At 35.6% G+C, this 14,691-nt stretch overlaps 2 protein-coding genes across 3 annotated transcripts; one reads left to right on the forward strand and one right to left on the reverse strand.

Annotated features, from left to right (window-relative positions):
* Positions 1 to 599: 599 nt before the first annotated feature.
* LOC114243202 (uncharacterized) lies at positions 600 to 11,142 on the reverse strand. 2 transcript variants are annotated; one of them, XM_089730446.1, is made up of 4 exons: positions 11,084 to 11,142; positions 3,770 to 3,853; positions 2,174 to 2,310; positions 600 to 1,597 (listed from the first exon to the last, which is right to left on the reverse strand). In XM_089730446.1, exons 2-4 carry the CDS (start codon positions 3,819 to 3,821, stop codon positions 1,043 to 1,045), a joined length of 744 nt encoding a protein of 247 aa, XP_089586572.1. In that variant the 5' UTR covers positions 3,822 to 3,853; positions 11,084 to 11,142; the 3' UTR covers positions 600 to 1,042. The 2 variants fall into 2 exon arrangements, with proteins under 2 accessions (XP_089586572.1, XP_089586571.1); XM_089730445.1 differs by lacking the exon at positions 11,084 to 11,142 and adding an exon at positions 4,305 to 4,629.
* Positions 11,143 to 11,893: 751 nt separating this feature from the next.
* On the forward strand, positions 11,894 to 13,696 carry LOC114243198 (uncharacterized). The gene is made up of 2 exons (XM_028174598.2): positions 11,894 to 12,412; positions 12,866 to 13,696. The coding sequence occupies exons 1-2, from the start codon at positions 12,121 to 12,123 to the stop codon at positions 13,672 to 13,674; spliced, it is 1,101 nt and encodes a 366-aa protein (XP_028030399.2). The 5' UTR covers positions 11,894 to 12,120; the 3' UTR covers positions 13,675 to 13,696.
* The last annotated feature ends 995 nt before the right edge of the window (positions 13,697 to 14,691 follow it).

The raw sequence follows: 14,691 nt of genomic DNA on the forward strand, positions 1-14,691 counted from the left end.
CTTCACCGCGACGCTACTTCGACAAAGCGGTGCTATACGATAATCGTCATATTAAGGTAGCCGTAATTACCTATTCAACCCAGGCGACGGGACAACGCTAAGTTCGAAACATGTCTTGTCGACTCCAATTTCGGTGCTTTTAGGCCCCTGAAGCACCGTTCACCGTCCTCGTCGAACTAACTAACCCATAGACAAAACCAACCGAGTTTCTCGTCGGATCTCCTCAGTGGGTCACCATCCCGATCTGGTGACAGACTGCGAAGTACCTAGCGCTCTACCTAGAACTAGTGTAAGAAAATTCTCTTAGGTTGAGCCCGTAATCTGTTCGACCCTTTTGAGACCCTCGAGAAGTTTTGCGCAAACCCCTTATTCTGGTTAATCCATTGCACTTCTTATAATTCTAGTAAAATCGGAAAGGCCTTAGAAAAATCACCAATCCAAAACCATAAACAGGCAAGAAAAAATAGTCCACCAGCCCAGGTTTGTACTAATGGCCGAAAGCACTTCTAAAATACAAAAAGTGATATTATACAAAATAAAATGAAACTTATTATTATTGTTACGCGCTGGGGTTTGGGATGAATAAAATTTCACCAAAGTACAACTTAAAACTGTATTTAACACTTGGAACACTTAAAACACTCAGCAAACACTTTAAAACTCTCAATTCGCTTGTTCCGCTTCACTTCAGGTGATCCATTCGCTGTTTCGCTTCGAGTAGTTCCGATTACTGACTGACTGCGTGTCATCTCTACAACGCTTTTATAGCCGATACCTCATCCCTAGAATTATCGAGAATATTCCACACATCTCTAGTAGTAGTTTCCGCTATCTGACAGTAGGTGGTGTTGTTCTACTTGAGCGTTCATTCTAGGTGCTACTAGGTCCTTCGATATTCGTTCGACTATTCGGCGATAGATGGCGTTACTCTTACCGGCGTAACATTATTATATTCTATCTACCGGTTTAAACAGTACTTTTTACACATTTTCTCCACTACTTTTATCCTGAAATACAACTTAAAAGTTTAGCATCAATCAACTTATGAAATTGTGAAGTTTTCTTTCATTAGATCACATTTTTCTCTTTCAAGCTGTAAAACTTGATCATGTTCTTTTTCTATTGAGTCAATTATTTTGCCTTCTAGAGATTCTATTAACTCTAGTTCTCTTTTCCGCAATTCCAACTCTTCCTCTCTTAACTTTAGGCTTCTCTCAAACATTCTATCTCTTAATTGCCTTTGGTCTTCTTGTGTTTTTAAATATACCAACCACTGTTTCTCTAATTGTATCTTACTTTGATTTCGTTCTGAATCAATGCGGTTTGCTAATCTGATTTTCCTCATTTCTATAACTGCCTTACTTTCTATAGGTTTGTTGGATAGAGAACTATTCACATTTTGGTTATTTCGTTCATTATTTTTGTGCAATAGTTCTGTTATTAAATAGGAATCACAGTCTACATTATATTGTGAGTAAATACTATCCATTTCTTTGAAATACTTAAATTTTTCATTTTGCCTACATTCCGAATCTATGCATTGTTTGTATTTCTTTGTTAAGGCATTTATTTTCCATCTCACTTGATCAGCAGTCATCTGAAAATAATAAATATATAAATTCGATCATAAAGGTATCGGGAATGGATGATTTATTTACGGTTCAACTCTTTTTTTTTTTAGATTGGCACAACTGTTTTCCATTTTGGCGCGTAGTCTGAGTTGCATCTATTTAGATTAAATACAGTGCTGTTTTTCATTAAATCACATCTAGTGTGTAATGCGAATGTTTTATTAGACAAAAATATCACACAAAAAGTGTCTTAAATATTCCATCGCCAATGGAATTTCGTATGTGGAGTCAAAGGTTTACGGTGAATTGACTTTGTCAAAAACACGTGCTTATTGAGTGGTACAAAGTGTTCAAAAGCGGTCAAGATATATTATGATGGAAGATTTGCGTCGTTCTGATAGGCTTTCAACGTCTGCGACTGAAGTTAACGTTAAAGCTAACAAAGGTAAAGGAACTAGTGGCTGACAATCCACTTATCAAGTTATTTCTTGTGACCTTTGTTGAGCGTTAACTTTGGCCATTGGTAATTCGAAAGTTATTGATGGATCCAGTATGAAAGATATTTTTAATGCAATATATATTTAACTGTTATGAATACATACATCTATGTCAAAATGTTTTAAATTTTGTGATATAGCCATCCATATTCTAGTCTTCTTTTTGGGTGTTTCTAACATCTGCAAATTTGATTCATACAGTTTCAAGAGTATTGAAGTTGCATTACTTGTCCACACTGCACCTGTAATAACAATTGTAATTGTAATATAGATACTTTTTTTATTGCTTAATGTGTGGACAACAAGCTCATTAGACAAGCTATTTGTTGTTATTATTATCATTATTATAATAAATTTTCAAGCATCAATTCAGTATTTTCTAGGAACCATCGAAAGAGATGGTAATCTGCAGAAGCGAAATCGAGAAGCGATGGCAGGTGCGGTAGGACTTCAGTGTTTTCTAGGAACCATCGAAAGAAATGCGGTAGGCAGCAGCTTTGAAGCGGTAGGTAGCGGCTTGGCTCTGCCCCTGGCATTGCTCACGTCCATGAGCGACGGTAACCACTCACCATCACGTGGGCCGTATGCTTGTCTCCCTTTATGGCAATAAAAAAAAGTTATGATAATCTGCAGAAGCGACATCTGGAGAATATGGCAGGTGTGGTAGGACTTCCTATATAAGTGTTTTTAGATATGTTTGTACTGGTTTTGCGACGTGCGGGCAAGTATTGTAGTGCAGCAAAATGACTATCATGTTTTTCAGAGTATTCTGACCATTTTTCTTTTATCTCATTCGCATCAATTGCAGTTGGTAGTGAATAACTGATTATCACTACCAACTGCAATTGATGCGGTTTCCTTTGGTTTTAGCTGTTCATAATAAATCGCACTCCTCTGACCTCACCAGAATATACATCAGAGGTTTCCACTAATATTAGCCACATACCCATAAATACTTCGCTTTGCCACTAATATTGATGGTTGGCCGTGCTCAATCTATGACTCTGAACTTCAGATTGTAGTAATGGATCCATTTTTTATCAACAGTGACAATTTGATGCAAGATACCTTTTATTTTCTCCCATTGAAGCAACAGTACACATGTCAAGGAGGCTATGTACAACAAAACCTATGACTTTCTGCAGTTCAGATTGTCATAATAGATCCATTTTTATCAACAGTGACAATTTGATGCAAGAAACCTTTTCTTTTCTCCCGTTGAAACAACACTACCCATGTCAAGGAGGTTATGTACAACAAATTTCGTTCAATTATAGCTGTTTCATAATGAATACATTAAGTAGTCGGTGACAATGAAATATTGTCCTATCTGCGGCACCTCATAAAACTACAAACTAATAGTGTTAAAATAATGTGCAAATGGAATAATTTGATTCGAGCCCTACACTGCAGCAGAGGGTAATAGGAAAGAAAGAATAAAAATAACCTAATGGTTATCACTGAAATTATATTATTGCCAATCTTATTTCAAATATTAACATTCTATCAAGATGAGGATGTATTGCAGGAAGTTACATGCGAGCAGCAAGTAATTTTTACAAGCAAGTTTCATGAAAATACTGTGTTTTCTTGTAGTATTAAGAATGGCGATTAATTCTAAAACTTAATCTTTGTTTAAATGTATGCTACAGCATGTATCTATGCTATGGCAAAGTATGCTTTATAACAAATAATACATACTATGTTTCTCAGATCTTTCATTCATAATATTGATTCTGTCGTTACTCTCCATTTCACTTGCTGAATCTATAGCAATGTCTTTAGCTGGAAATGTAAAAAATATTTATAAAATCTTGCCCAGGCAATAAGAGTATATACATCATTGTATTTTTCTAATTCATTTTTTAAATGTTTGAGTTTGCTAGTTATTGGCTTATTTTTGAAATCTTATATCTGGTAGACAGTTTTGTTTCCGCAGTTGCTATTTTATGTCCAATGATTAGGGAAAATTTTCCCAGTAGTTATTTTGTAAATTTGAACATATTGAGATCATGAATGAGTAGATTAGAATGATAATCCTATAAGTACTACATTTAAAGAAGTATAAATAAACGCTATATAACTAGCTAAATTCCTAGGTCTTGTAAACAACATTGCATTTGAGTTAATTGGATAAATTTAACTAATGGTACTATTACTAAGTTGACTTCTTGTGCTACTCAGTTCAAAAGCCTACTCCATATATTAAAAAACATGTTACATAAAATTCACTCACATTCATCTAAAATAACATACGTAGAAGCATTCCCGCTAAAGTCCATTTATAATTTTATATATTAAGTGTATTGTATGATTTATAAATTAAAAACAATATTTTTTAAGTACCGGTAAAATGGGGCGATTAGGGATTGACAGGCGAATCGGGAAAAAACCGGGAAAATCTTTCGACGCTCAATATAAGTTTTATATTCGTTGCAAAATCTTCCATTTTTTGTAGTTTAATAATAGAATGTTGAAAGTTCACAAAACAACTCTGAATATGCATGATAATAGCTGCTAACTTATAAAAAATCGCGTTTCAAATTAACTTCCTGTGGTGGTCATTAATTTAGTGCTAGAAACTTTGCTCTCTTTTATTTATTTGATAATAATAGAAGACGAATATGATTTATAAACGTTATTTAGTGTTTGAACCAGCATATATATTAAAGGTAAGTCTCAGTTGTTATTGGTTTTAATGTATTTGATTAAATAAAAATACATGTAAAAATCTGTTGTTTTTAGGGATATTGGGGACGTCTTAGGTACAAATAACAACGAAAAAGGGGTCAATTGGGATGAGAATACGTGAAATGGAAACGACCTAAGTATAAATAGGTACAGGTTTGTAGGGTTGTCTATGTAGTTATAACAATATTTTTTAAATTTGTTGGTAAAAATCTGGTTTATTCGAAGCGAAATTGGGAATAAGTCTTTATTTGAAATAGATAAGCAATTTAATATAAGTAAGTCGATTTTGCAGAGACATGTAACAAGATCAATGAAATCTCAAGGTGGACAAAAATGTCTAAGTAATACATAATAAAATATTTAATATTTGTTCAGAGTGGGGGTATTCATCTGATTAATCCATGGAATAACCGACACACCTAATCTCTTAACCCAGATAGAAATATCAGCACTGTCGATTGCACCTATAATTGAGGTGATGTCTGCCATGTACTTTTGTCAGATTTTCAATTTTTTTTATTGATGATCACTTTGTTGGTGCAACTAAATAAATAAATAAATTAAAACTATATATAAAAATAAAAGTAGTGCCAACCCTAGGAAATTTCTCATTTCGTCCCAATTAACCGCAATTTTCGGGTAAATAGGGATCACACCTATTTTTGCATTTTTTGCTTAAACTGGAATGCTAGTTGCATAATTTTAAATTAGACAATAAAGATGCCCCCAAGACTCAATCATTTTGATCCTGATATAGCATTATATACATCAACAACTACCTTAAAATTGCTCATAAAGTTGGAATTTGTCCCTAATCGCCCCATTTTACGGTACATAATCAACAGTAAAACCTCTTGTACACAAAACGTGTATAATCTATGCACAAAACAGTAAAAATGAAACACAAATTAGTTCACTTTTTTTAAGGGATTTTATGACCTGATAACTAAGACCTTTAAGTCATGTCTTCTTTTATTTTAAATTCTTAGTTTTATGAAAAATGATAATATGGAGTGAAATGAAATGAAGATGATTCATTTGAGACATTAATCAACTGGCATGAAATTAAATGAAATGAGATGGGATGATATGGGATGAAATATAAGCTCAGTAAAATGGTGGTCATTTACGGAGATTTTTGCAATGGACTTTTGGAGGATCCCGAGAAGTTACGTCCAGCGGCTTTGTTTCATTTTCCCATATTTGTGCACTTTCACAAATATTAAACAGTTAATGAACCACCGTTATTACACATTTAAACCTGAAGAAACACTAAATAGACAAAATAAAACAAATCACACAACTTCACTCCTCGTGTTCCCGCCAAAAAGTCCTTTCATAATATAATTTTTCATGTTTAAAAAATATATAAAAAATACTTTTGCCTTTCCAGTTGGAAAAATAAAACTACTTAGGTATGGTATAACATACATACCTACCTAGGTACCTATAGTCGTAAGGTATTTTTTTATTTTTTATTATACCGATCACTCACATTCGCACGAATACGCAAACCCGCAAGTGTAGGACGACATTTGCAAATGATTAGGCAAAGGTTTCGCTGCATTCGTGGTTTTCCAAGCTGTGTCGGTTTTTTAACAGACATCAAAGCGCGCGAACCGCGTACCTTCGCGTAGTCTCCCACACATTCGCGTGACCAGTTGCGCCCACGATTGCGAAGGTAACGGACGTTTCGCCATTTTCATAACTCGTGAAGTCTACTGTGCATAGACCTATATAGTAGGGACACGACATATTGTTCTATACGTACAATTGCTTATATAAATAGCACCCATTTTGAAGGCACATACATAAACATATATCTATCTCGTTCTTACTCAGCACTTTAACTCGCAGGAAAACAATATAACAGTATTTCAGTGCGTACATAAAATGAAACATGAATATACGTAAATATCTCCGTCTCCGTCTAATGAGGCCGAAAATCCGCCATGTTTAGCGCGCCAAATGTCATTGTCACGTCAGTTCGGCCGTCTGTTTTGGGTTGTACATTATTTATTGACTTTGATATCGATTTAATATGATTGATTATATAAAATTTCATAATTTATCATGCTTAAAACATACAAAAATAATAATTAAAACGTATTTTATAGGATCTCAAGAAAGTCGATGCCCTAAAACTATTATCTATATGTATTTAAATTCATTATGGAGCCCTATTGAATCGGAGTCGGAATCTATTGATCATGACACTAATCATAAATACCACTTTAAAATATGTCATCAAAACATATTTAGACATTCTGTTTAGATATTTCGGGAAAAAGGCTACCGACAAAATCTCTTCGGAACTATTTAAATAAAATAGTTTTATTCCGCAGTGAGTAAAACACTATCGTAAAGGACAAACCCGAAATCCATACAAACTTGGGCCTGGCGTTACAGTGCTAGAATTTGGGCATAAGTTACAATACCTAAGAAGGTTTCATGAGCCCAATTTTCAGGTCTCCCAGCAATGGCCAAATTGGTAAAATCAGACAATGTTTACATTTTAGGTTATGTTTATTGTTCGAGATATTTTAATAAAAACGATATTTTTGAGGCTATTTCCTACTAAAGATGAGTAATTTTTTACGAAACCTGTTGCAGCAACAGGTTGCTTTAAAATAAAAATGGAACCTGTTACGAGAAATCGCGCGTTAGGTTGTTTACGAAAACGAACGAAAGCCAAAAATTAAAAACAACGTAATGCGAAACGCGCTGCGCACGAAATGATTTTTTTAAGGGATTTTATGACCTGGTAACTAAGACCTTTAGGTCAGTCTTATTTTAATTTTAATGAAAACTTTTTTATATGAAATACTATATTTATATGATAGCTTTTTTATATAAAATATAAATCATTACGTGCTCCCATATTATCTCATCACATTTCATTTCATTTTAGTTCTGATGTTAAGTGGTTACTGAAGCTCATAGACATCTACGACGTAAATGCGCCACCCACCTTGAGATATAAGTTCTAAGGTCTCAGTATAGTTACAACGGCTGCCCCACCCTTCAAACTGAAACGCATTACTGCTTTACGGCAAAATCCAAAATATCTTCAGTTGGCAACATTAAAGATAACATAACACGATTTGATACATTTGTGTTTTTCTATGGCATAGTCACATTAATATAAAAATGCAAAACTACCCTTTCATGCTATATTTAATGTTGTCAGTTGTAGATATTTTGAATTGCCGCCATTGTAAGTAGTTGTGTCACGATTCGATGGCCATACTCTATTTACATTGATTAAAATACCTATAAAAACAGTCATTTATCCTAAAGCAAAAGAGTATTAATTATTTTTTACACTTGATTTCCACTAAATCGATCCTATTTTATGGATGTTCTAATTCTAATCCGCACGTTTGTGGAGCTAGTTACGTATATTGAAATAAGTGTTGCAGATGTTTACAAAGATTGTTTAAAACAAAAAATTTAATTCAACTTATTTTCTACACTTGGCCATTGTCAATGAAGCTAAGATTTTAATAGGTTAATCAAGCAAAATAGACGAATTTTTTGGTACATATCCCATTCGTGTAACGCTTAGGCCCAAAATGGGGTTTCTCCTTTGTTAAATATTTAATAATTAAGTGATTTTAGAGAGGAAGTCACAAGGAATGACGTTTGTAATTAATGAATAAATGTTCTGTAGGTGTTTTTTTTTTCACGCGGTCCCTTGATAAGTTTAAAATTTGAATCACTCTCAAGCGAAAGTGATTCAAATGGTGCGGCGCACCTTCCTTGGGGTGCACTACGGTAGTATGTTACGGACTTTAGAGTCAGGAAAACAATTAAAATAGATTGTAATAGTCTAAGAAAAACACGTACTCAAAATACGATAACATTTAGCATGCTAGAAATGGGCTGATGGCTTTGAACTACGCCATATCTTTATGTTTTGCGACAAACGACAACTTTATAAAATCAGTGTAGCAACTTTTAAAAATCATCATATCGTTTACTTGGCAAATTCGAAGGACGAACTTGTCTTAGATTTCACCCATCTAAATCATATCATATTTGCACATAACAATATACCTACTTACTTCCCATTAAAGTATAAATTCTACAAATAAATAATACTCAACAATATTTAAAATAAAATGAGGCAAGAACGTTTATCGATAAAACCTGATGACATTGAAATCTTTTGTACAGCACTAAAGCCGCCATGTTTTGTGGCCAGATGACGTCACACTGGCACGAAATTTTGGTTGACGTTTCATTTCCATAGGTTTCCTACTTCATTGCTACTGTGTAGCGTACCTTAATCATGGATTGGAACAACACTAAGGTGATGGAGTTCATTGAACTCCTGCAAAATGAATCGACCATATGGGACCCTTAAAAGAAATCCCATAAAAACAGAATGGCTAACGGCCAAGTGACGCCTGGGAAAGAATTAAAAACTCCCTTTCTCTTCAATGTTCTATTGATGAATTAAAAAAGAAGAGAATTTCGTGAGACATTCGTAAACAAGTGTGGGAGGAAGCGCAAACGGGTTCGCAAATTGAGTACCGAACCCATTTGCACATGCGCGAAAACATTCGTACAATGTACGAATATTTGTCGCGCATGTGAGTGACCGGCATTATGCGAAGTCAACTGACGTATATGACATGCGCGCAAATATTCGTACATTGTACGAATGTTTGCGCGCATGTGAAGGGCCATCAAACATTCATTCGCAAACCTAGCGGCTGTGCAAATGGATTCGCATACTCTATTTGCGAACCCGTTTGCGCTTCCTCCTACACTTGTTTACGAATGTCTCACGAATTTCTCCTCCTTTTTAATTCGTCAATAGAACATTGAAGAGAAAAAGAGTTTTGAATTCTTTCCCAGACATCATTAACAGCCATGCTGTTTTTATGGGATTTCTTTTGATGAAGATACACTACACGGTATATATACTACACGAACTATGAAAATGGCGCTACGTCCGTTACCTTCGCAATCGTCGGCGCAACTGGGCAAACGCATGTGTGGGAGACTACTCGAAGGTACGCGGTTCGCGCGCTTTGATGTCTGTTAAAAAACCGACACAGCTTGGAAAACCACGAATGTAGCGAAAACTTTGCATAATCATTCGCAAATGTCGTCCTACACTTGCGGGTTTGCGTATTCGTGCGCATGTGAGTGACCGATGTTACTGTGCTGTCAGTTTTTGATGAAATAAAAATAGTATTGTGACAAAGTGAATGATTGAAAAAACTCCTGAATTCATGAAATTGCCTCGATTGTCTAGTGAATAGTTAGTGTGCCGAACTGCCGATATCGGGTTCGAATTTTAGTCGTGCTTTGTACATACCAACGAGTTTTCAACGATTATCTTCCTATAGTTTCTACCTATACTGAATACCGAGTGTTTTAAACATTAAGGAAAATATTCAATACATCATATAGTTGAAACTATAGATGTATAAAATATAACAATTATAGGAAATTATAGGTAATGAAAATTAAAAAAAACTGTTGTAGTTACATACTACTAGTAACATACATTAGAGCACTTTAATATAATTTTTATTGTAAAATAGAAATAATATTCTTTTATATAGTCGGATTTTTTATTAGACGAAGTCAACTGACGTTTACTGTGTTGTCAGTTTTTGATGAAATAAAAATAGTGTTGTGACAAAGTGAACGATTGAAAAAACTCCTGAATTAATGAAATTTCCTCGATTGTCTAGTGAATAGTTGGTGTGCCGAATTGCCGATATCGGGTACGGGGTTCGAATTTTAGGCGTGCTTTGTACATACCAACGGGTTTTCGACGAAATATTATGTTCCTATAGTATCTACCTGTACTGAATACCGAGTGTTTTAAACATTAAGAAAAACATTGCGAGGAAGCTTGTAAGACTGTCCTATTTCCAATACATCATATAGTTGAAATTATAGACGTATAAAATATAACAATTATAGGTAGGTAATGAAAATAAAAAAACTGATTGTAGTTACATACTACTAGTAACATATATTGGAGCACTTTAATACAATTTTATTGTAAAATATAAATAATATTCTTTGATAGTTTGAAATTAATGATTAACTCTTCAAACTCATTATTCATTCATGTGATTGAACGAGAACTGAACGCATCACTATTACTTTAAATATAGCAACATTATTTCACAAAGTGACATTAGCTACTGTCAGCTGGCTTCGTCTAATTAAAAATCCGACTATAGTTTGAAATGATTAACTCTTCACACTCATTGTTCGTTCATTTGATTGAACGAGAACTGAACGCATCACTATTACTTTAAATATAGCAACAATCAGTGGTCTCGAACCTACCGATTTTTCGGTATTTCTACCGATATGGGCTATGTTCTACCGAAATACCGAAATATAACGATTTTTCTACGATTTCCGAGTATACATGGAAATTCTCCCGATTTTTCTACCGATTTGACACTTTTAGACATTATTGATCCAAAAAATGTTAAAATTGGCAAAACTACTTCGATACTTCTTAAGAGTGGGCTCTTTCCCAATATTGTTCAGAGCAATGATTTCCAGGAAATTGATATAGAGCGACGCATTTTAAGAAATTGTAAATATATCAAAACATTTGCAAATGATGTAGAACTATTTTCGCGTAACGTTGGCAAAACGTGGCGATGAAACTCAAATGTTTCCTTTGCTGTCTAATTTCATACTTAATATTTTATCACTTCCCTATTCATCCGCTAACGTTGAACGCATATTTTCACATATTAATTTTTTGAAAACAAAACAGCGAAATAGGGTGTCTACTGAATCAATCACTGATCTATTACATGCAAAACGACTTTTTAATACAGCTTATTGTTATGATTTTGAAATTAATTCAACGATGACTGCAGCTATGGCCAAACAATATTGGTATAAAAAATTATTATTCCTAAATATGATTATTATAAATTAGTCTGTAAGTTGTTTTTTTTTTCAATAATTATACGAATTTGATTGAATATTGTATATTTTTTGACAAATACCGATTTTGGGTACAGAATAGTACAAATATACCGATTTTAGCTGGCAAGTCTACCGATCTCGCTCTATGACGTTCGAGATCACTGGCAGCATTATTTTACAGTGACATTAGCTACTGTCAGTTGGTTTCGTGTTTCGTTTAAATATAAATACGACTACACCTACTTACGTTTACAATTTTTTCAAAATAACAATCTTAATATTTTCAAACAAGTACGGTGGTACAGCGGTTTATACATATTTACGCTAATAGAGACAATGTATAAATAAACTAGAACAAATAATATTACTATAGATTACTTATACCGAGAATTTTAAGGAGAAATTTATTGTTTACAAGTTGAGTATGTTGAAAAATGATTAAAAACAACCAAATAATTTGGCTTGCCGAAACCAACAACTTTTTAATTAGCACCGATGACAGTGATACAGACAGTTTCAGTCATTTATCTAATGTCGAGGGAAACTCTTCAGAAATTGAGTGGCCTGATGATGAGGACGATGAAATTTTTTTTCCTCCTATGCAATATTTTATAAGACTAAGAAGAAGACGAGTCGATGATTATATGCATATTATAGACTCATGGACTGACGCCGAATTTAAAAATCGAATGAGATTATCAAGAAAAACAGCATTTCGTCTTATTGGTAAAATGGGTTTATAGCTTTTTATCTGAACATATCACTCCTGGGTGTCGTAAAGGGCGACCAAGCGATTCACCCGAGGATGGGTAGCATCTGAAAATTATTTATATTGGCGTATTGCGATCACTAACTGATAGTTATTGGTGGTAGGTGAGAGTATTGTAATGCCACATGGGCATAGATGACCATACTGTGGTGAAACAATAATGTGTTTCAGTTTGAAGGGAGGACAGCAGTTATTCAATTTCATACAATTATAACCTGGACCTATATCTCATAGTGGGGATGGCATAATAATATGCTATATTGGATATATCTCATAGCATGTTGGTGGATTGAAGTAAACATTTAACACCAGGAAGGCCATATACTTGTTCACCCATATACAAAATAAGATCAATAAAAAAAACTTTCATTTTTTATCATGTCTTACATTAAACATTTTTTGGATTCCAGGTGAATTGGATAAATCAGGATTCATTGCATCACATAAATTTGGACTTAAACCTCTCGAGTCAAAGTTATGTTTTTACATATTTCTAACATTTATCTCAAATACTGAGCCCTTAACACCAATTGCTACCCGTTTTGATATTTCAATATCATCAACATTTCGTGTCATAAGAAAAGTGGCATCATGGATTTTGACAAAACTGAATGATGCCATAAGATGGCCACAAGATTTTAATGAAATACAATATATTTGTGACAATTTCCATTTAAAGACTGGAATCTCAAACATTTTAGGTGTTATAGATCGTACCCACATAAGAATAGAAAAACCTAAAAATGCTCGAGAGTACTGTAATCCCAAAGGTCACTTTTCAATAATTTTGCAAGCAACGATTGATTCACAATTGAGATTTACAAACATCTTTTGTGGAGAACCAGGCTCATCCAACTGCACTCGGGCCTTGAAGAAATCACCTTTATATCATACAGCAACTCATGACAGAAATTCTTTGTTTCCACACAATACATTTTTAATAGGCCACTCAGGGTATCCATCTTTACCATGGCTGGTACCACCATTTAGAGAAAATAAAAGGCTGACACCTCAACAAAGAGAATTTAATGCATTACATGCATCTGCTCGAAAGTTGGGCGATAGAGCTTTTATTCTGTTGAAGGCTAGGTTCCGCAGAATTAAATTGTTTACTGTTTATCGAAATATAGCTTTCATCACAGACATGATTGTAGCTGCATGTATACTCCATAATTATTGCTTGAATGAAAATGATCATTTAGAGGTTAATCACGACTAAATAATATACAGTGCTACCTCAACATACGAGTTTAATTAATTTTGTAACCTTTCTCGCATGTCAAATTGCTCATATATCAAAGCAATTTTCCCAATTGAAATTAATTTTAATGCCGTTAATCTGTTCCAGCTCCCAAAAAACGACCTGTCATTTTTTATGTGTTTTTAAATAAGAAAAAAATATATAATAGTACTCCACATGTGGGGGTATTATGTGATTCCTCGTATCTCAAGTCTTACTCTCATCTCGAAGCAAAATATTGCTCGCGCAGTGGCTTGTACCTCATAACACTTGTATATTAGGGCAATCGTATATTGAGGTACCACTGTACATTCGCGGAGCAGCGCCGCGTCCTCGTTGCAAAAATAGGACCGGACTTGTCGCTTCCGACCGTCGTGGCTGCGATGCTCGGAAACGATGAGTCCTGGCAGGCGATGCTCGACTTCTGCGAGTCCACCATCTCGCAGAAGGAGGCGGCGGAACGGGAGAGGGAGAACTCTTCCTCCCTCTCGGCGCCGTGCCGCCGCCGTCGAGCCGGGGGTCGGAGGAGGGCGTTTGTCCAGCTCCGGCCCCTATGAGGAGGCAGTCTCCTCCCGGTGATGGTCACGGGGCGACCTAAGGGGGCTGAGACTGCGCCGCACGCTACCGTCACTCTAGCGCGCTGGCACCAGGAGGACGGGACGACGCGTCGGCGGCTGCGGACTGCGATGCGGTCCGCATTTTCGTCGTCGCTGTCGTCGCCGAACATACTGTGGAAGAGCAACCCGGTCGGCGGTGTATCGCGTTCCGACCCGGCAGGCTGGTTCTGGCCCAGCGGGGTATCCCGGAACACCAGCGGCATCGCCCGGGCGGCCTGAAGGGCCGCCGTACCGCGGAGACTGACGTCGTTGGTCGTCGACTATCGCCTCGACGACCCGTCGGTCGGGCGTCCTCGGGGTGGCGCCGCGTGTCTGGTTGTAGTGTTGACCGCGGGAACCCCCCTACTCTGACCGGGTTTTGACCCCGGACGGAGATCGG

This window comes from Bombyx mandarina, chromosome 10 (genome assembly GCF_030267445.1).
Source record: "Bombyx mandarina strain Sakado chromosome 10, ASM3026744v2".
In the NCBI taxonomy this organism is placed as follows: Eukaryota; Metazoa; Arthropoda; class Insecta; order Lepidoptera; family Bombycidae; genus Bombyx; species Bombyx mandarina.